General features: G+C 45.6%; 1 protein-coding gene across 1 annotated transcript in view; it reads right to left on the bottom strand.

Annotated features, from left to right (window-relative positions):
- LOC117241650 overlaps positions 1–22,358 on the bottom strand; it is a 122,077-nt gene extending 99,719 nt beyond the window's left edge. The window contains exon 1 of the mRNA XM_033507578.1: positions 19,899–22,358. Within this exon, the coding sequence (XP_033363469.1) occupies positions 19,899–20,328 (430 nt within the window). The 5' untranslated portion in view covers positions 20,329–22,358. The remainder of the gene's footprint in view (positions 1–19,898) is intronic.
- Positions 22,359–23,169: the final 811 nt, after the last annotated feature.

Genomic DNA, 23,169 nt, shown 5'->3' with positions numbered 1-23,169 from the left:
TCCTGACTCTTGACACCCTTCAGATACACGAGCGTGTCTTTTTGTCCATTAACGAAAGCTAGGACATTTCGAACGACGTTCGTACCTCAGTTCCACCATAAGTAAGTTCGAAGGAACGTCCGCTAAAAGTAAAGCACAAGAGGATAGGATAAAAACAAACCGAAGGATTGGCAGACCGATTAAAAAACGAACAGAGCTCGCCGTGATAAATTCCGCGAACAGACTCGCTACTTTCTACCGATTCCTGGTGGCGTTCCTCTCACCTTGTCTGCCGGTTAATTGCAGCCCCTCATTTACATAGAGACACCATCCGCGCGGATATCGGTGTTTCAGTTATCGTGGCGGGACAGTCGGTGATACATTTTATAGAATTCATAATAGCCGCGTCGTTAACGGTAACAAACAGAAACGTAGCGACTACTAACGAGTAGATAAATGGCCGGCAATGCGTATAGTTTAAAAACCGAACCGACGAACGGGAGAATTATACGAAAGTTCTGCCTGCTCGAAAGATTTATGTCCAGTTAAATATACACGTGGCGCGGAATTTCGAACGATTTTTCTGCCGCGGTGAATAAACAAGCGGCCGGGAGGATACGCCGGCCGGGATCGGCTCGACGTAGATATATCTGTTAATTGCAAAACGAGCAATTCCGTTGGGATATCTCGGTTATCGTGGCGATTATGTTGTCGCCGAGCCGCCGCGACGAACTCGGACGAGATCGCGCGCGATAAACGCACGATAATCGCCACTGAAAATTTTTAAGACCGATTTTCTGCCGGAGCTGGTCCGCATTTAACGACTTCTTCGACGAATTAAAGAAACGCTCGGGTGTCGCGTTATCTTTATGCTTCTTTCTCGCGCAAGCAACTCCTCTTTTAAAAATCTCTGCTCCAAAGGATACCGTTCTCCTCGCGATCATAATTAATTGGAAACAATAAGACCGCGACAACGACCTAAATTCCGATTCGAAGCGGCTACACTGACTAACCGGCGTTTCGTTTGATCATCCACCCGCTATACGCGTACGGTTCGACCGACAACCGCCGGTGTTTTACTCGGAATAATCGCGTCTTGTTTGTTGCCTTTTCATGACCGGGCCTATTTACCATTGTACCTCGGGAAAGGTAGCCAATAAAAGTCGAACAGCCAACCCTGAGGGACGAAGATAAGTGGATAATTAATTAGTCAAGCGGACATATTACGGGATTTTTCCGACCGACTCAATCAACCGTGTACATCACGCTAATTGTGAGTCGACATAAGGCAACCAAGTAACGAGCTGTCTAATAACGAAATGTACCAATCCTGAAAGCTAACGCACGATGCACCAAACAAGTTAATGGTAGCCGAACATGGACCGTGTAATACAACGATCGTACGGGTTTTGCTATCGCTTATAGGCGGAAGCTGACAAGAGTTGAAGCGTCTTCGATAGACGCGAACCCTTTGGGTGTAAGACCGGTCGATAATTAGCGAACGTTCGTATAGCTGGCTTCTTTCGAACGAGCCAATACGCACGATTACTCTAATTACTTTTATTAAAAACATACAATCGGTCCACTTGACAACGTCATACACGACTGGACGAGTATACGAGCATGTATCAGTGCACTGTTCGGGCAGTAACGATCGTAGTAATATTCATGAACTGGTCGGCACTGTCCGTAACACCAAGGACGCCTCAATTTTCTCGTACGCGATGCAGAAATTTATATCTTGCGCGCGTAAAATTTGCGTGGGTATTGTAAATCGTCACATTTTACACGATTATTAGTTTGCGTGTTTGCATTCTAATTGCAGAATGTAAATTGCGTGCACCGTCAGAAAGTTGTACAATAAAATAGTGGTGAGACTATGCTATGTATTCCAAAATCTTTCGAAATTTTTTAAAAATCTAAAACAGTGAATTAATTATACAACATCTAATAATTAAAAAGCAAAAAATATCGGTTGTGCCCATTCGAGCCTAACACACCGATGGTAATGGTTTTAAGTACTTTTCGGACGATCGATATTCGATTACTACATCCAGCCAAGTTTAATAGCGGACGGGAAATTCCGTATGGTGTATCGAACGACACCCTTGATGCATCCGGTAATGGGACATGAAATTCCATTTCATCCATATCGAAGCTTTCACGCTAAAGACAGGTATCCCCGAACATTGGATCGCACGCGACAGATGCGTCGCCCCTCGTAACTTTCCATGGGGGATTAGAAGCAACAAAACGAATTCCACGGTGGTTTAACGCGACAATATAATTGTATTTCCTCCGAGGCGCTGCTCGAACGCGCCGCCAAAGCAGTCGCTCGTTCTCCACGCTATCTTCATTCCGCTTCCACCCTTCCAGCCCTTCTAATCACTTTCGCTTAAAGCGACCGTATCGAATGGCGTACCGCAAAAACTTCTCTCCTATCAATTATATGTAAACCGCGGGCGTAACCCGTCCGTGAAACGAAGCGTATCAAACGCGCGAACGCGATTCCACGGCACGGTCAAGATTACAAGAATCATTCCGTAAAAGAAGAGAAGGATGAAGTAGGAAGAAGTAGAAAAGCGTAATGTTCCACGTTTTGTGCAATTTGCCCCCGGCGGTGCTTTTACGTGGCTTCGATGCGTATTTAAAGCCTCGATTACGCACGCAATCACGCCTTTATAGTTATGTGGAAGCGTGTAATAACGCACGACGCGATACATAATCAAAGAGGCGCGCACTCTTCGGTAAAAGTGGTTAAAAGTTGCTGCCGATCCGCACAATGCTTGTATAACCTGTAATAGCCAGGCTGGCGCCGACATCGGTTCTTCGTCCGTAGTAGACCTCCATGGGGCATTTATGGCGTGTTGCACGATCGCATCGTGATACCCATTGCGATACCCATTGCGATGCTCGTACGAATACCACGGAATTTATCATGACGCGTCGGACCGCTCGCGATTCGCCAGAGACTCTACAACCTACAGACGCGATAAGCTTAACTAGACCCCCCTGGCTGACGTACGACGAAAGGGCAGCGTATTCCAACGCAGCTCCTTATTTATCACAATTTGCGCTGCGTCGGAGGAGCGGTTCGCGGTGACCTTTTCCATACGCGCCACCCATCACCAATGTATCAGTGATACTTTATTATAGCACCCACTTACGATGTGAGTCGAACGTAGCCGAAGGAAATGCTCGTTGATCCGACAAGTTCGCGATTTTCATTTTGTAATCAAACGTGTACGTTGATGACCAAGGAAGCGAGATTCAAGAAGAGAAGTTACAGCGCAGAGTTGCTACGAGAAAAATATTATATCGCGTGCTTGATTGCGATCCTTCATTTTAATTGGAAAATTAATAAGTAAGAATTACCGTTACTAGAATATAATATGATAGTACGGCGGTGAGCATATAAAATAAAATATACAGAATACAGGCGTATGGCGAACATGAATATGTACCGAGTCGTACATGGCGTTGTAAGGAGCTAAAAGAAGAATGTAGGATAATATATTATTTTTGGAGTCGATTACTTTACGCTCAAACATGTAAATTAGCCACGCGTTTCTCTCGATATAATGTGTCCTGTTTTCTCATCGTACAAGCGAAAATCTGAATAAACATGAAGCGAAAGAGTATAATGATATAATAATCGAACCAAATAGCAAACGACGAAGGTCGCAAAGTAATTACGAGCAGATAATGCGAATAATATTAGAAGCACCTGCGACAAGATTAAAAACGCGGTTGTGTTATTAGAGTATTAACTTTAACGTTGCCATATATCGCGCGGAACGCGCGAGCTTGCATTCTTATCGCGTTGCTTTCACTTTGCGCCTGCAATTAACAGTTTTGTTTGTTTTCGCACCGAGGTGATCAACTCGACAAAGAACAGATTTATCGTATTCCCTTTTGATGAAAGATTTGCGTTAAAGTGTAAATATAATCGAGCGTGCACGGTACGTACGCACGTGGAACGTGGCATTTCGAGCATTCCGCGGACAAATAAAGCCTTCAACTTTCAATGAATTTATAATGTCGTGAAGAGTGATCGCGCAGAGTGTGCGTGCACGCACGTTTTTGATCTGCGCGAGTGAAATTTGCGAACAAGGTGCTGGGGAAGAGGTTATGTAGATGAGATAAGTTAACTACAGGTCCGTAGCTGTAAGACAGGACATGAATAATACGGTCATCGACCCATAATTGTGTTGCATTTTCTGGTCAAGCAAGATCGTTGAAATCCTACCTCCTGCGTCCCAGATTCCGCCATAATCGAAGAGAAAACGAAGCAAAAATTTTCTACGACATCGATAAACGACACCGCACGCCATGGCGTTGCCGAGAACGTCCCAGAATACTTTATCATTCTTTTCGCTTCGCGCTATCGTTACGAAACGTTACACCTTCGTTTTCAAACGATGCATGCAATTTCGAGATTAAGCGATAAAACTGAACGGAATCTTTGCGCGAAAGCTTTAATAGAAAAGCGATTTCTAAAAATCTTTCCACCGTAAACCTGCAGTCGTTGTTCGACTTGTCGGAGTACATCATCGGTAGAAATTCTATACGCTGCTGTTAATCTTGCTTAAGGATCGCGAGTAGAATGGGACATAAGTTAGCCAGTTGATTTACAGTTAATTATGGTTAACAAGCAGTTTAGTCTGTTATTAAGCTCGCGTTTAAAGGCCAAAATCCCAAGACGTATAAATTACTCTTCCAGGGAAGCGAACGGAATGGGATGGGTGCGTAGGGCGTTGAATAGCGCACAGCCACCCCCCTCTGAGAACTCTAATCGCTCGACATATTTCCAAATTAAGGGCCAGCGAACGGGTCGCAGGGTCGTTCATGCTGTGATTTTAAATGGCGAATCTACCGGCGACTGTTTGTTTCGAGATTTGTTACGGCCTCCCTCAAGAAGGCCCTCACACTCTACTCCAAGCTGGCAGCCTGAAGGGAGGTATTGGCATGCTGGAATTCTGGACAGGCATCGAAGTTGATCGATCCGGCCCCTTCGACGCCTCGTTGAGGTCGAAGGTCCGAGCTTAATGACAGTCGTAACAAATGGACGGTAATGTCATAATCGAATGCCGCTGAACACCGGCAATTTCGTCGCCCGATCTGACTGATGGAAGAGCCTCGATCCCGGCTGGATATACACACACTGACTCGCCCTTTTGTCCAAGGCGAAAAGAATGGAGCAATTACACGGAGCGTCGTATAATCGATCATAAAATCACCATTTTCACAGGCGGATTATCCATTTGCATAATCCGTAATCGTATTACGCTGTTTGTTAGATAGCATTAGGAAAGCCGGTCAGGCGGAAGCTCGACTCGGGATCGATTCGGAATATCGAAATTGACAGGAAGTTCCGATCATCGATCTAAATACGACAGAGCCTCGTAGTCGTACAGGAGGATCTAGCGAGCACGAAACGTCAGAACAGAAAGGATCTAACCGATGGACGCATAAGTACAAACGATCTATCGATAAAGATCGACGGGTGCATAGAGCATACGTTGCGGCAGCCAAGTGCCATTAGTATGATCTATATCTGTGCTTCTGCCGGCTACCGATCCCACAGATCTTATCTGGCAATGGCTACCTCTCGCTCCTTTTCGTATCTTTCCACTGGACAAGAGAAAAGAGAGTGGCCCCGAGGATGTTCTCCCCGTTATAGTTTCTGGGCCTTACTTACATATAGATTGCCTCTCATTTCTTACACCCGAAATATTGCCAATCGTAAGAGACGTGCGCGCACCGTCGCGAGCCTCAAAATTGCATTTGCATACGGGGCAGATTGTCCCGTTCCACGTGTAAAGGACCTCGCTCGTCCTTGGTGGCTGCTCGCGTCCTTTGTCCCCACTCTTCGCGTGTATCATCTCGGAGAAATGAGTCGTCGAAAAGCACGTCATTATCGACCGACCAGTGGAGGACGAAGAAAAAGAACTGCCGCGCGAATGAAACGAACCTCGAAAACGAACATTTGGCAAAGATGGTTTCATCGAATTTTAACGGCGATGCTCCCTTCCTCGCCATCGTTCCGTTGGCTAACCACGCGCTCGCGCGATAATTATTCAAAAATTCGTGGCGAACACGAATCCCTTATCCCCCCGTTCGCTTATCTCGAAAGTTTCAGCCTTCGAGCGTTAAACGATCGCCTTACGTGTCCTATTAGAACGATAAGGCTAAAAGCGATCCTGTTTCTCGTTTAAAGTGTCCGCCGTTAACATATTCCTTCGCGGTTTTTGTGCTCGCTTCTCTCGTGATAAATTCTCCACTTCCTCTCTCCCTCTCTCCGTATCTTTCGTCTTTCGCCACCGTGTATTCACAGTGGTCGATGTTGAAATTCATCATTCGATTTGGATAACGAGATCACCGTCGCCGACTAGTTTTCCATTATTCCATCTACAAAGAGCACAAATAAAAGGAGGGATGTCACAGAGCTTAAGTATCCCCGCGCGTTATCGTCGTTAATCAATACGTTCGAACAGCTCTGAAAGGAGGCTACTTGAAAATAAATCGGACAGACATATTGGTAAACACGTATTCAAAGGAAGAGAGGAATGAGAAAAAGATGAAAAAACAACGAAGGAGAAACGCATGGCTGCTCGTGATTCACTTCGGTTCGGTCAACTGGTTTCGTCTGATCTCTTCATGAAAGGGAGGTGGGTCCTCTTGTCGATGGTTTTCGGCGATATCGTTGGCCACCGTGAATGTCGGATTCATCGATAACTTCGTTGCGGACTATTTGTAATCTGTATATTCACCTGTCGATCCATCAATCCGCCGGAGAATCAAGATACCGCGCGTTCCATTTCTCGCCAACGCTGCTAACACTACGTAAACTCGTAGCCCACGTATGCACTCCATCCGTACTCGATTGGAAATCGAATGACAGTTAGATTGATAGCAATATTATCGGGACGTCTTCTATCAGGCTGAATCGATGACACTACGAATTATTGTCTCGTATAATGCAGCAAATTTAATAGGAGTAATAGGTTATATGGAGAACAATTTACGCGATAGGATTCGTTAAAATTTATAGAGAAAAAGCATCAATTAGATTTTTTGTACGTGAAATACAATTTTTTTTTGACGATATCAAGTTAATTGTCTTAATGATCTATGACGTACTTAAAATTTTTCGAAGAATTTTAAGCTACGTGTCGCACGAACCGATCGATAGGTGATTAGAACCAGGAAATGGTATGAGATTCCTAGTATTAGATACCGCGATAGAGAGAATTGAATTTGATTATGGCTGTTTGTTGAACCGTATAATTATGTCTGTCAAAATATCAGCCTCCGAGTGCCTTTTGTCGGAACACGATCCTAGATATTTGCGTTGCAGCGTAGAAAAGGGTGTCAAGGAAAATAAAAACATCTTCCTTGATCCTTCGTAGCATCCCGTGAAACGTTCAATTAATTTCCAACGGTACGCCCATGAATTTCGTGATCGAACGTCGCCTCGATGTCACGGTCGTCCATCGCAGCCATGAAAGAATTTAGGAACAAACACAAAAAGGATCTAATACGAAATCTGTCCTCGCATATTTTTACGGCCGTCCATTACATCCACGTGCTTATTTTCGTTTCTATTCACCTTCGACCGCCCGTCCTTCTCCACCCACTCCTACTTTTGCTGCGCCTCCCTTCTTCTGTCCAGTATAATAATTAATGACCGCTCCTACGAAGAAGGCGCCGCCACCCAGGCTCGATTCTTCTCGACCGCAGAAAATAATTACAAATTTGAGAACGACTATTATTAATTCACAGTTCAAACACCTAATAGAAGAATAATCGCGAAACACACGAAATATCTAAGGAGCATTAAAATGTATATGTTACTCAGCCACGAAGATCGAATAAATATTTAAAGAGGAACTATTCACCGATACGATGGCATTGCAGCTAGCCTCCTCGGCGAATAATTCCTATTGGACACAGATTACGTCCGATAGCGTTAAATCGTACGAACTGTACGTATGTCGAAATCTGTATCGTCGTAGCCTAACGTTCAATGTTTATCCTATATAGAGATAACTAAATAAAGTCATCCCCGATAACAAGCGTTATCCCGAATAAGTTAAAAATGGGCAGCTGAGGAATGCAAGACAGCAGGCAATTAGTGGACGAGGAAATGAAAAAAGGGTACGTTTCGATACAAGCGGGGCCCAGACCGAGGGGAAGGGCCTTGAGACTCGAAAATCGATTCACCAAACAAATGACTCAGTTACGCGCTACACATTCCAACAGCCGTTGATCTCTCGGTTTTCTTTTCAACGTTGCTGCTTGTTCGAGTCCGAGGCTCCGCCATTTTAATGACCCTCCTGGCACACAAACTCGAGGACGCGAACGGAGTCGGGCAAACAGCCGGAGACGGGAAAATAAAGGGTCGAGGCGGAGACGAAAGGAGACCGTGAACGTGGCAAAAGAAAGGTCTGTTATTATACCGGCGTGGACACAGAAAATTGCCGGACGATCAAAAGGGAAAAAGAAGTGAAAAAGAGAAACGGGAAAAGAGCGAGCAGCAGACGGAGCCAAAACCACCACGTGAAAAGGCGTGGTGGGGTGTGGTTAAATTTGTCGGGGGTTGGTTTGGCTTAGATTTATATTTCATAAATCACTACAAGCCCTCTTCTTACGTGGCCAATGTTCGAGACAAGAATATCTTGACTATTAGGTTCTTAATGAGTCGTAAGCAAGTACTTACTGCTAAAGATAGGTGTCCATTTGAGAGTAAAACTATCGCGAATTGCTCTCGAGAGAATACCACTTGTTAGCGGACAGTGCGTTGACAGTGATTATTTGATCAGATTATGACACGGATAGTAGCTTTCAAAGGAGTGTCCACTAGCGAGGTATTCTCTCGAGAGGAATTCGCGATAGTTTTACTCTTAAATGGACACCTACCTTAATCCATATTCTATAATCTTTATGTCGAGTGCGTTTACTTTATCGCACAAGATAGACGTAATCTATATGTCTACTCGGTAACACTATCTTTGCATACATTATATTGCGTGTAAGAAAGATATCGCAGTGATAATAAGGAATGAAACTTTCTAATGAAACTGCAGCTTTCGGAGCAACATTAAACGTAGTAAAATATCGAAGTAATTACGCAAGACGCGTACACCACTCGTTTCTTACTCCAGTCTGTATAACTTGGCGTTTCTAAATTTCTATTCGTAATCTTTCTGCATTACATAACGGGACATTCCAACTCCAAAATCGTAGGTCTCGCCAAATATTTTCTCACGTTCACAGGAACTTGTTGAAATCCTCCGCATACCTGGCACGCCACGTAACAACGTACCACGTGATAATTCGAACAATGCTCGTTCGCGAACTATAGAAACAATGTCCCCGTGCTATCGCAATAGCGTTTCGCCTCAAGAGGAAATTGAGCATGTCCGAGGAATCGGGCGCAAATGCAGGATCCACGGGGTTCGTTCGTATGTCAACACGCGGCTATAAGTCGCGACAACCGGTATCGGTAGAGGGGTCTTCGACAGAGGAAACGTTTAGCCGGAGTAAAAGGACCGCCGATTAGCTTATCTGGAGATATAGGCAAAGCTGATTGGTAAGGGCCGCTTATCAGCGAGCCACTTAATCGTCTCGCGCGGTCGGTTCGACTGATCCTGCCGAGTTGTGAATCCGATTAGGTATACGTTTTATATCTCATTCGGGATTCGAAAGGCACGCACGAGTCGTGGCGGTTCCGACTCCGAATCGAGCTCGGAGCTCGGGTTACCTTTAAGGAGCAAGCTTTTAATTTGAATCTGTAACGTGTACCGGCGCTTCCACCGACCTTATATGGAAATGATTTATCAGTGGCGTAAGTAGGATTCTTTTATTCGCCGCGAGATCTCCTCCCCCATCAGATAACTAAACATCGTCAAACGACTCGGGTTTCCCATTCCCATGATCGCCGCATTTCGCGTTGCATCAGATTTCATCGGACCACAGAGTTTCGTTGACCGTCGTTTGATCGAAAAATTTATAATAATTCGTGGAAACACGGGCGTATTTGAGGATCGATAAATCCTTCGAAGCGGACCATCATTATCTTCGATCTCCGATTGAGAAACGTAATATTTCCATAAGAAAAGAGGAGGGCGGAGAATTTTGAATTTCAAGTTGGTTAAATCAAGATTACGCCGCTGCCTATTGTAGGTATATAGAGAATCTTGGCGAAGCAAATGGACCTTTGCGGCCTGGATTCGCCTTTCCGTTGTTCGCAGTTTTCAGACGACAAAGAGAAAGGCTATGGAAACGTCACATCTTGATTGTACGAGATGAAAACCGCCGCTTTTTTATATTCCAGCGAGAGGAATTTTAATTTTCTCGAGAAAACAAAAACTGGTTCTTCCAGCTATAGGAACCGCCGAAAGAGACAAGGCCGAAAGAGGAAGAGAGAGAATCGGACGGCGAGGGAGAGAGTTGGGTGCATCCACGGCATTCCACCCACTCGAAGTTCGGCCGAGGAAGAGTCTCGAACGCGTCTATGACATTCCACCCACTGTTTGGTTTGTTCCCGGTGAAAAAAAAGAAAGAAACGACACGTGTCAAAGGCAAACACGAAGTAGAAGGTCGAGGAAGTGGTTTGTTAAGAACGGTTTTCGTGAGTTGTCGATGATCGATCGATCCGTAGCACCGCGATGATTTCTAGTCACGTTCTATAATTTGTATAATAAATGTAAAATATGCTGGCTCGACTCCACCCTGATACCCGTTGAAAAACTTAACGAGTACCGGTAAACGAATAAATTTTCGACGCGAGGACTTGATTTATTATTATTCAACAAAATCCGTAGATGTCTGGCGCGGTTGTGCCGCGTGTGTAACTCTCTTTTCACGCATAATTCGACGGTCCATCCCCGGCTCTTTGCTCCGCATAATGAACGTGTAATTACGAAATAATTACGATGTTGCAAAAGGAACGGCGAGTCATGTTCCGAGGTAAACATCGACCAAAAACAACCTCTGACTGCCGCGGTTCTTTTTTCGCCGTTTTATCTTCATCAAACGTTTTCGTCGGCAATGTGCTCCAAGGGTTCTCCGGCCGGAATCTCCAACCGTTCTCGTGTCTCCACGAGTGGCTAACACGGTGAGCAAGACTGTGCGGCTTGTCGCGGCGTGATGAATCGCCAATTACCATACGACCCGTCACTCACGCCTTTCTTTTTCCATCCCCCTTTCGAACGCTTCCCACCCAGCGCCTTTACGCGGCAACCTTGGTGACGCCAATCATGCTCGACTACGCTCTACACGGTATAATATCTTCGTCTATTCTTAGAAAAATATACGATAGCCGCCAGCGACGATTCATCATGCGGTAATCACGCGCGAACTTCCAACCATACGACCGGTGTATTTCCTTTAGCGTAGTTATTGCCTCGTGAAATTCGCTGCAATCTTTCGGACAACGAATTCTGCTGTTTACATTCATCGGGACAATCGGTACCCAATTAGACGAACTCGTGCCGACAGAATCTACTTATCTAACCGAGAATTCCCAAGTATGTTTGGGCGAGAAATTGTGAAAAGAATCAGCGAGCTATTATTCTTAATAAGCGTAAGGAAAACTGTACTATTCGAGAAATTGCGCCTGATAGTTGCACGATACCGTGAGAAAGTATCACGACGGTTCACAATAATGTAACACTGTATGTAATAGTATCGCGATTATTAACGAATTCAAGCCACGTATCACTCGACGGTTTCGATCACGTGTCGTAATGGAGGGGTTCAGTGGTGTCCGAAGCGATAGTCGATTATCGTATTTGTCATTAATTGGTGCTAGTCACGTACGATGGTCCAAATACTGGACGGAATACGGTAGAGGGAGCAATTTGAAGGGGACCCGCGGAATTCTTCGGTTGGTATTCGTTTTATCCCGTTTCGCCCTTGCCCGTTTTTTCCCTGGTCCCTCGACAGGCGAGACGAGCGGTGCCTCGGTATACGCGGCTCATACGCGCACGGGGACCTGTAATTGAAAGCTGTTACGCTTGGTATTTTATGGCTTTGTCCTCGAGGCATGCAAAACTCGATTCTTAAGGTCCTCCGACGCGGACGGGGCCGTCTTAAGTAACGGGGCACGAAAATACGCGCCTCCTAATTAAATCCGACTAAATTCATCAAAATCGTCGTTAAAGCCGCCGTTGGCCACCACCCTCGGGCGGTAGCCAAAGCATCGTTGCATCCTTAACGATCCTTGCCGCGAAAACGAGATTCCGATCTGTCTAATTGCCGCTCCGCGGTGTCCGGAACCTGCAGCGAGAATTCCGATCGGAATCGTGCCACGATAGGAAGGTCGTTCGGCCTCGAGCTCGTAAATAACGACGGATCGTTCTTGCCGATCGACCACGGCCAACGAAAAGACTCTGGATCCGTGAGCAACAACAACGGCAAACGTTCAATCGTAACTCACGACGTATTTTTCCGTGACCGCCTACTTCTCGGCGCGAATCGCTTCCAACGGGAATTAAATTGCCTCCCGGACAAGGGCCACACGCTTCAACGGAATTATGGCAGGGAAACTGCTCGCAGTGAATCGCTTCGATAATTAGATCGCGTCCAATAATATCTCGTGACGGCGAAACGAGAAAGATAAAGAGACAGGAATTCTAATAGAACTAGATAATGGGCTGACGATATCCACGGAGAAGAGGTTCGAGAACTGTTCAAGCAATCGATGTCGAGCGAGAGGCACGAATTCTTCCTCTCGTTGAATCGTGCGGCACGAGCTTGTGCTCGAGGTGAGACAATAATATCGATAATAACGGCAATAATAATAATAATAATAATAATAACAATAACAATAATAATAATAATAATAATAGCAGTAATATTTTTATGTGCAACCGAAGAGGCAACGAGCGAGTGGGTGAGGTTACGACTCTTTGACCTTTGGAAACCTGGTTAAGGAATCACCAGGCTCCGATGCACGTAATCGCCGATCTTAGAACGAAGGGATCGGTAGCCTGTGCTGGTTGGAAGGTGACTGGAAAAACGAAAAAAGTCTTTCGTGTCACGATGAGCCAGCGACGCCGTACTCCGTGAAAGATAAAGGGTCGCTTGAAATAAAACACGAGCCGCTCTGGCAGCTCGAAGCTGAAGAAGAAAGCGGCGAACCAAGAAGAACGTCCGAGCCAAGAAAAAGAATAGGTAGTAGCGAGAGAGCGCCGGCAAGCTTGGTTACGTTGAGAGACTAATTGACGCGGGGCTCGGGAAAAGAAGAGGAATCCGTGTTGGTGCAACCCCGCTAAATACCGTGACACGCGCGCAAATTAATAGGTGGTCTCTGTATACCGAAGAGAAACGAGTAAATTGAAATTTCTACGGTGTTATGATACGTCGAGTTAAACCAAACCAGTAATTCGACTAAATCTTGTTTGTATAATACATATGAATTATAATAATTGCTGAAATCAAGACATACGCACACCGCTTTGCGACGATTAATTTTCTCAACTCTCATAACTGAAAAATTTATTTTAAAATACCGTGCCAACGTGAAGGGAGTTCCCTCAACTTCGTTAACGTGCGCGAATCACAGGAAGTAACAAATTAAGCTACGATGATTCTACGAAGCTTTATAAGGAGCCTACACGAAGCTTATCGTAGAAACGCACACGTAACGCTCACAGGAGTGTCTCAAGAGCTTTTTTTTCACTGGGAGACTGGCGCCTGAACGTTTCAGAGAGAAACGTGTGAACAGCTGCCCGTGAGAAAGTCTAGGAATATCTACGGCGTCAAGTGAAATCTTTTAATTAGGACCAATTCGAGGGTGGAGGATCGCCATGCGCGCTTGAATAAATGAGTTACCCTTCGTCCTTCTGGAGTCCAGGCAAATTGGAAGAGATTGGGTCCATGGCCTAAGGCAATTCGTTGATCCTGACGCTGGGCTCGCCTCTTCACGGGCCATACAGCAGGAAACGATGCGTATCTTTTCTATTTATGGCGTCGTATTGAACCCGGTGTCGAAATGAAACTCCTTCGAAAAAAGGAAACGCCAGTGCGACTCATTTTTCACAGCCGTAAATAACATTAACTACCGACAGCGCCGAATGTGGCTCACGGAAATTCAATTTCAGATTTATTGTTCCTGCGATTCGGAATCGACTACGATATCACGGAGCTCGGACAAGAAATTCTTTCTTCGGACCTGTTTGTTCTTCAACGGTGCCTCGGATGGTCGAGGTACCATCGTTAAAAGCTTTTATCGCTCGGTTAGGTGAAGGGAGGACGGTGACACCGGCGTATCCGGAAGCGCGTGGCCTCGCCGTTCTTTTTATTCCCGCGACGACGGAAAACGAGAATCGTCGCCCGCCTAAACTAGCGCGCGCGGCTGTGAAAATAATCGTGAAAACGCACGAGTTGAAAAAAGGCGACGGAACGGCTAGTGTAACGGAGTTAAACGTAATAAGTAACGATTTCTTTGACTAAACAAGGAGCACGGAACACGAAGAGAACCACGAGAGAAAGAAAAGGGATATCTTCCACGTAGGATTCTTATGCAAATGAGTTGTATAAAGACGTCCGTTCGGACATCTTTAAATAGTGTTCCTCGAACGAAATTACCCTAATTTTGTCCCGATACGAGCGCCTGCTTCTCCTCTTTTTCAATTTCGTAGGAACGCGGCAACCGTCCCGTATTAAGTTACCCGAATGGACAAGCTGGCCAAACGGAGCGAGGCCGCGACTAATTTTTCAGCGGCTCGCCTTACAAAGCGTGCATAATACGCGCCCTCGGTGCACACTCGTGGCTCTGGCAATCAACCGCCTACCTCAGCCACGAGCAACACGAACGAATACTGGTAAATCGTACTGAGCAACGACCCAACGACTAATCCCTTGGAATCAGCCTCTGTACACACTCTCTTCTCTCTATATCTTCGCAGCGGACGCGCAGTGACAGATGCATTAAACCGCGCATTACACGTTGCAATCTGCTTAAGAAATTATTAGAGAAATTTGAAACGATCATTCGGATCTAATAACGTTGTTATAGCCGCGTTGCTTTCACACGTCAACACATACGTTAATCAACGATATATTTTTCCATTGCGAAAATCACACATATTATTCATAAACCTTCCAATTACCGTGCCCGTTTGATAACCACTTATTACGCGTGATTCTTCAGCTATTGTAAAACGAGCTGTGCATTTCGCGAGAGATTTGGTCATCGTTAAATTGGTAAACGTACATTGTAGATATATTTGAATCGAAATATAGACTATAACATTTTGCAACTTTCGGTTCGAAAGCGTAACAAGTTATTAATACGATATTTTTCTTTGCCCAAGTATATCAATATCCCGAATACAATTGCTACCAAATACTTGTTTAAATTTGGCAATTCTTTCACAGTGAAGAATACAAAAAATCACTTAGCGACTGAACAAATTTCGCAAGGCGGAATGCGTAAAAATATGTGCGATAAAGTGATAAGGAATATAGTGACTCGCTGTATAGAAACGATCTTCAATATTACCCGAAATAGAAGAACGTTTTAAAAATTTCTATCGATAGAAAATAATAATATGCATTATACACGAAAGAGAGCCTCTGCTCTGCAGTGTCTCGATCAGAAATCCACTGGAGTAAATACAAATCACAATATTTATACCTGGAAAGATAGCCGGCTATTTCTTGCCGGTGAAAGTAATACATTTATTCCCCGTCACGGCTGATTGTTCGATTATCGGATTAGCAACGGATCCCGATTTTTATGTTCCAGCACGGCGGTCTTTGATCTCGAACGCGTACGAACGTGTACCACCGAACGACAAATGACACGCGCCATTAAAAGCCGCTGTTATAAATTGCAATTACCGATCTACGCGGATCGTGCAATGCCATCGCTCCAATACGCTTTCCCTCGTCGTTGCGCCTGTCAAAAGAAATTGAACCGCGTGCACGCATCTTTGTAGCCTCTAACCATCGGCCGGATTATCGAGAGATTCAAACGGTCGATCGGTATTAAAATTTATCGATCGCGTTAAAGGTAATTCAACGGAGAACCGTGTCACGAGGATGGACATTTAAGCTGCATGAAACTTAAGTCCCGCTTGAATTACAGGGGAAATGATACGCCTAGAATATCTCGCTATATGTATAGTGATATTTTCGATCGAACAACCATTAGCGCGATTGAAATTCTAACGTCGTGTCCAATCGACGCGACATACATATATATACATATATATTTGCAACAATATCAAAGCTGTACGGGTTATCGCATAATTAGCTGTTTCACGTGTGAAACTCGGTTACCCATTTCGTATCAGCCAGAAACTATATATCATAATCTACAACGCAGCAATTTCATGGTGCGTTTGCGAGGTAACAGCTTGACGGAACGTGGCCACGGGAGCAGACACACTCGATCAACTCATCTCGCTTCTGTCCGTGTCCCTTCGTTCAGCCAGATATCGATCGAGGAAATCATCATCAGCGGCATGCCGGCCATTTTATACACATGGCGGCGCGTGGGCGCCAAGATAATTACCGTTTTGAAATCGTATACGTATGGAGATTGATAGAGTTGCGGCGTCTTAACAATAGTCACAAACCCGATCGACGATTCATTATCGACTTTCTTTTCAATCGTAGAAACGGTACATGAGAAGGACAGATACAAAGCCATTGTTCCTTTATACTCCCCTATATAAGGTATAAGGATGACTATGCAGGAAACTATGGTTGCGTATAGGTGTGATCGGCCTAATATTCTTCATGCGGTAGCTGCAGGGATCCGAACGTTTCTAAGATTTAAACGAATATTATCCAGATGAATTAACGCGTTCTTCTCCTCTTCTTTAAATCTAATTAAAATTACTTCGTGACTTTGTAACGAACGGTGAATAACATATTATCGAATTAATGGAAATCCGAAGAGTACTATTGGTTTGCCCGTATGCTAAAGTAAAATCGTACGTGTAACGACGGGCGTTTCTCCGAAGCAAAATTCTACAGCTTTCACGACAAATTTCCCGCGTTCCGAAACACGCGAAGGTATTCCTCGCTTTCTAATAAGCAATCACCTCGGACCTAATCAGTCTTATTTATCATACTCTTTCCACACGTCGCATTTACCAATCTATATACGCACAGCATTTTCACGCACCTTCCCAAACGAACCTCGCTGTTCTGTTGATAATGACTTCTCGCAGCAACAACACGCACACACACGTTTCCTTGCTCTAAATTTCAAGCGAACCGTGCAACACCTCGACTTTCTACAACCACCACACAGTTGTCGATACATCGTACAACGTGAAAAACACTCGATCGCCGATAGAATAATAAATTATTTCACGGTTGGGTTTCCTAGGCGCATAGAAAACGCGCGTTCCGATTCGCGTTTCGATTCGCGTAACGAGGACGTTGCGTGTCCCTGGCGTATATTTCAGTCGAATCCAGGCACAGTGCCATTCCACGACGCAGCGTGGAAAATATCCGCGGCGTGGGAGAAGCAGCAACCCTGACGACCGATACGGGAAAGAGTCGGATGAAAAATCCTCGAAATCGGGCACACCTGGGCCGCGCGTTATATAGGTAGGGCGTGTCGATGTTGCTACAGCTTGGCAAAATGCGTAGGCTGTCCGCGTATTATGCTGATCCCCCGAGTGACTCGGTATACGCCGAGGTCTGAACTCGCGCGCGAGGCTTGAATTGACTTTCAGGGCTGGCGCGCGCGCGCGTCCGCGTCCACGCAGAAATACCGTGGCCTGTCGCATTGAAAACGCGCGTCAAGTGACGCGGCCATACGTGCTCGCGTACATAGGTACGTGGGCGACCGCTATAGAGCACCGGGAGGACCAGGTGTCGCAGGTAGCCAGCGGTTGCCATTTTCCGCGCGAGAGCCTGCCGCGAAAAATCGACGACAACGCGGGTTCCCACGGTTCGAATCGGTTCGGGGAATGTGGACGCGCGAATGTGCGAACATCGCGTCAAAACCCACGACTGGATTTTTCTCATTCGAAGCGTGTGTTTGGTGAAATGTGGTTTTATCATTTTGTTTTATTGGATCATACTGGCTAAAAGATATAACACTCCTTCGCTCGCAGACACTAAAAGCCTGATATACTTGTAAGGCAGAACTTGTCAGTCGAAGAAATAAAGGTTGCTCTTTCCGACTATATCGTAAAAGTTTGAATGGTATCCACTGAATGTAAGAATGATGTAGAAAGGGAAATATACGTCGATGATATTTCTTCCAAGAGAAGATGAAGATAACGTAAAGAGAAACAGGAAACGATAGGAGCAATATTGTAACTGCAATGATAGATAAGACGAACTTCGGAGAACTTTGCGAACGTAGAAATGGAGAGAAATCGTCGTTCGGTTAAAACGAGACGATTCTAAGTACTGAAACGTACCGAGATCACGGAACAAGTATCTTTTTCTTAATCTGCAAATATTAATAATCATCGATAACGACCTAATTTTCCAGCACTTTCTCAATTATCCGAGCGTACTTCCCGAGAACCACTAATTAAACGTTACTTAAATTTATCTTCCCAGAAGGTATTACTCCTTATATGTCACCGGAGAGTCACAGGCTTTATTACAAGTCACACCGTGTCAGAAATGCAACGACGTTATGATTAGCAAAGGCGCCAGATTGACGCGGCCAGCGAGAAAAACGATAGAGTTCGGAGGAGAAAAACGCGCAGAAAGGAGCAGCCGTATTAATCAATCCTGTCCGCTCCTCAACATTCCGTACGAGAGTGGCGATTTTCCTAGCGGCTCGAACCCTTTCATTATTTCGACCGAACGCTTCCGTATCGGTTGATTGGCGTTTGGCGCGAACTAAGCCTCCAACCAATTTGAATTTTAGCCGGCGGCACGTTCTCGAGAAAAGCTCCTAATTACACACGACGCCTTTCGGAGAAATATCGGCGACATTTTACAACGACTACTATATGGACGTGCGATCGACTTGCAAATGACGTGGAAAAGGAGACGAACCGAGAGAGAACAGTGATATCGTTGTCGGTAGGCGGTATTGTAAGTTATCGAGACCGAACGATTATCTCTAACACCTAGGGCCCGCCGGAACGACGACCACTTTTATTCGTCAAAATCCCTAGGATACCATCGTCGTTGACATCGTCGAGTCTTTCGCTTGTAAGCCGATCTTCGAAAAAGAATAAAACCACGGGCGCTCCGTCGGCTCCGCATTTAACCCCTTCTTATTAAATAAATCATTCGTCCCTTTACGCCGCCCAGCCAATATCTCAGAGTCTCATCTTATAACTCCTACATTAATTTCTCTAATAGTCTTGGACACCGCTTTGTCTTCCAAGGTGCGACACACGAAACCGGCATTACCTCTCCTATCGATAAACTTTAAACACAGTCACGATCGTCGTAAATTATCGACAAAAACGATCGTACCCGTAACGGTTTAATAATAGAACGGAGCATTATTTTTGTATGATTCGACAACTAGTCTCGAGATACCGTCTGGTAGACCTTGAACGCAGCGATACCTACTTGTCGCTCGACGATGCACACATTGTGTTAGCGCGGTTGCCCTACGCTTGCTGAACAATCTCAAACAAGACAGCGAACAAGAATAAACGTTGGCCGGATACAAATCCTCAGGAACGCGAAAACGTCGTACGAACGGTACCGTTGCTACCTTAAAGGCTGAAGTCACGAGCCGCGAACACATTTTTCGTAAGAATTAAAGGAGTCGTAAAATTACTTCTTTCGAATATGCTTTGCCGTTATTTAAATAGACGTGCACTTTTACGTATATACTTATGCGCATACCTTACGCGTGTTTTCCGTCCCAGCCGCGTCGTCGCGACTTATTCAATTGTCAAGAAGTGGAACTGCGCGCAATGCGTCGTCTTTCGAAAGTGCGAAATAGATACAACACTCACCTTTGACAGCGGCGTTGAGTCTGTCCAAATTCGCGAGAGTAAGAGGCACCGGACCAAAGTGCATCACTATCTTGTCCACGTGTCGAAGATCGCCGATTTCAGGATCGCGACGAGCCATGAAGATTCCCGTGTAACTGCGACGTATGTATTGGTCGCATGTATCATTCAGCATGAGATCGAGGGTGGCGTTTAGTACACCCTTGATCGCTCTCTTAACGCGCACGTGCAACTGGCCGTTCCTCAGATCCTTGATTTTCCCCGTGAAGATGTAGTCCGCCTGACGAACCTTCCTCATAAAGGTGGTGTCGTTTCTGATCGCCGCCGTTAAGTTCGCTCGACAGTCGAGAAGTTCCCTGGTGGACGAGACGACCAGAGGTACCATGATGCTGGCCCATATTACCAGAAAACCGATTTTCAAGTTGACATCCATTTTCTTACACCGTCGTTTCACACCTTTCTGGCTATCACTTCATCACTCTGCAACATACGTTCACGCGATCTTTCGTCAATGTAGTAGATTGTTCGTAATTATTCACACACCATCGCACTCTTTAAATTCATGCTTCAATTAGCGGTGGCTCGATCGATTATTTCGGTCGATCCGCGTTAAAATCCTGCCTTGTCCGCATAACGTAATCGGTATCGAGTATCTACGAACGAAAATGATGGATGACGCTCGGAAAGTCCCTGTAATACCTGGAAACTGATATCCCGAAACAGTCGCGAGACAAACGACCACCACGACTATGTCGATCGAAAAAGGATTTCTCTGCCTCGATCCTGATCTCGGTTTGATTAGTTCCCGGTTGTCGATCGAAGCATCGTTCCTCGAGAGATACCTGGCCACTCGAGCTGAGTCCTCTAAATGGAAACGAGTCCGATCTTACGAAGCGTGTGATCTTGAGCAACAGGTTGGCGCCGTGTGTCGACCCACGCTCACCGATTTCCAATCCGCGTGACTCGTTTCCCGTTCTACCAAGTGGCAAGTGCGAAACTCCGCGAGATTCGATCGCGTGATCGATAAACTGTCGATTCGGCAGCTCGCTCCCTCGTAGTCACCACGTTTTATCACCTGCTCGATGGGACTAGGAGCCGATTCCACGCGATATTGTTACGGAATGTACGATCTTCGACAATTTTACCCGTCCTACTGGAACATCGAGCGCGAACGAACGCGCAATAACCTGCACTTTATGTCCACCGATTCGCGATTCCTCTGTTCGTGCGGCTTGATCTCTATAAGATTCAATACGTTCGACTCGATAATAGACGACAGCCAGATTATTCAAATAGGAGGCTCGAAAAAAACGATTTCGCGCGAAAGTCCGCGAAAACGATCGATCTACTTTCACTTAAATCATACTTCCTCGCCGTCGATTCTGATTTGTTCGATCATCCTTGAAAGAAGAAGGAAAGAATCGATAAACCCACTCCGTTACACTCGCGTCACACTAGAAACCGCACTGAGGTTTCCAAAACGTTCGGTAGTTCACTAGACGACGACTGTCACTGATCACTGACAAAATTAACATTATAATGCGCGAGTCGTACGATCCGTTTGTTCGTAAATGATTGATGAACGTGATCGAATCGAGTATCGGGCAAATCGTCGAATCGTCGACGTGTGATCGAACGACGTCGAAAGTGCTGTCGAAACGTAGAACGAGAAAAAAAGAAAAAGCAATAGACGCTACCGACTTGGTTCGAGTCGATTATTGGACAATCGTAGATGTTCGGCTGACAGATGCAACGAGCCGTAGACACGAGATTAAGCGCTACCAAAAACACTGTCAACGCGAAGTTAGCGGCGCGCTCGACATTCGTGCTACCTCGGCGACTATCCGCGATCCTGCGCGAGAGTGAGAGAGCAGTGGTTGAGGTGGTGGTTGGTCGCGTGGAGGCACGCGCTGGACTGAGGAGGGCTAAGTGTGGATGCTGCAACTACAACGTGTAGGCGTAAGTCGCCTTAGACCAAGGGACCAAGAGGGAGAGAGAGATGACCGGCTCGGTGTGTGCACACGTCGCTCGCACACACGTATATCAAACAGATACACGCTCCCGCCTCTTTCGGTGCACACTCGTGTATTCGTGCGAGCTCACGAGGAAAACGGAGGGGAGTGAACAAGAGAGAGAGACAGAGATGAGAGAAATCTTACCAAGACGAGTACGCTTCCACCGTGTCTACCACGTGAGCATCCAAAGATGCGTACTATATGTGGTTGCTATTGACACACTTATACCTACACCGATGCAGGATTTTCTCGTACGTGCACCGCACACGAAATGCACGAAGGAAGATCGATGCACGTGAAAATGTATCGGCGCTCTTTCGCGTGAAATCGGAGAATCGATGGAAAACTTGAGTATATAGATCAACGTCGAACGTTCGACGGAAGAAATATTAGGATGCCAACTGTTAAATCGAGCGTCGTTGGCGTTGCGTGCAAGCCACGTTTTAACACCTCGACGCCTGGGATTTCGAAAACGTAGGTGACGGCTGGCAAAAAGAAAAAAAAAGAAAAAAATGGACGGTCGAGATGAAACGATCTAATCTATATCGACTCTAACGAGCTACAATCTCGAACGGTTTGTAATTGATGGCGACCGATAATACCGATAATGCCGAGTTCCATTGATGCGGTGACCGCACGTTCGGTGGTTAGTTCACCGCATCACCCACGAAACGCTGGGAAACCTCTTTAACGAGTCCGTTGAAGAAGTTAATGGGTCGACTTCGTCGGGACAACATACAAGGGAAGAGACAAGCTCTTGTTCGCTTATTTATGATAATAGTTTCCTTTGCGTGAAGCTGAACGGACCGAGACTGATCTACGGTGTCGTCAGTTATGGTACATCATAATTTCCGCGGATATTTATATGCTCGCGTACAATGTTATGCAGCACCAGAGCTTGGGCGTGGAAGGAATGAGATTCTTGTCTTGCACTGCCAACCAGATATGGTCTCGAGTTTCGAACTGTTCGCAGAAAACGATCCTCCAAGTAGATACTAGAACCGTCCGTTTTGACGAGAAAAACCCCAAGACACCTACGCGTTCTCTTACCATTCCGCGAAACGATTCCGAGACCGTTCCCTCTAATTGATCAATTTTCCCGACCCATCGACACGACGATTCGCTTTCTTCCTTTTCGTTCATTAAATCGAACTAATATGCGACTGTACTGCCGCAAGACGTCAGGAAACGTGGGCATTTCGATAGGTCAGGAATCCTGAATAACGTCAAGACACACGGTCGGACCAGTTATCGTGATG

This window comes from Bombus vosnesenskii, unplaced genomic scaffold (assembly GCF_011952255.1).
Source record: "Bombus vosnesenskii isolate JDL3184/JDL3185 unplaced genomic scaffold, Bvos_JDL3184-5_v1.1 scf7180000016261, whole genome shotgun sequence".
NCBI lineage: Eukaryota > Metazoa > Arthropoda > Insecta > Hymenoptera > Apidae > Bombus > Bombus vosnesenskii.
The sequence above is the reverse complement of the archived record's forward strand: the minus strand, read 5'-3'. Positions and strand labels throughout refer to the sequence as shown.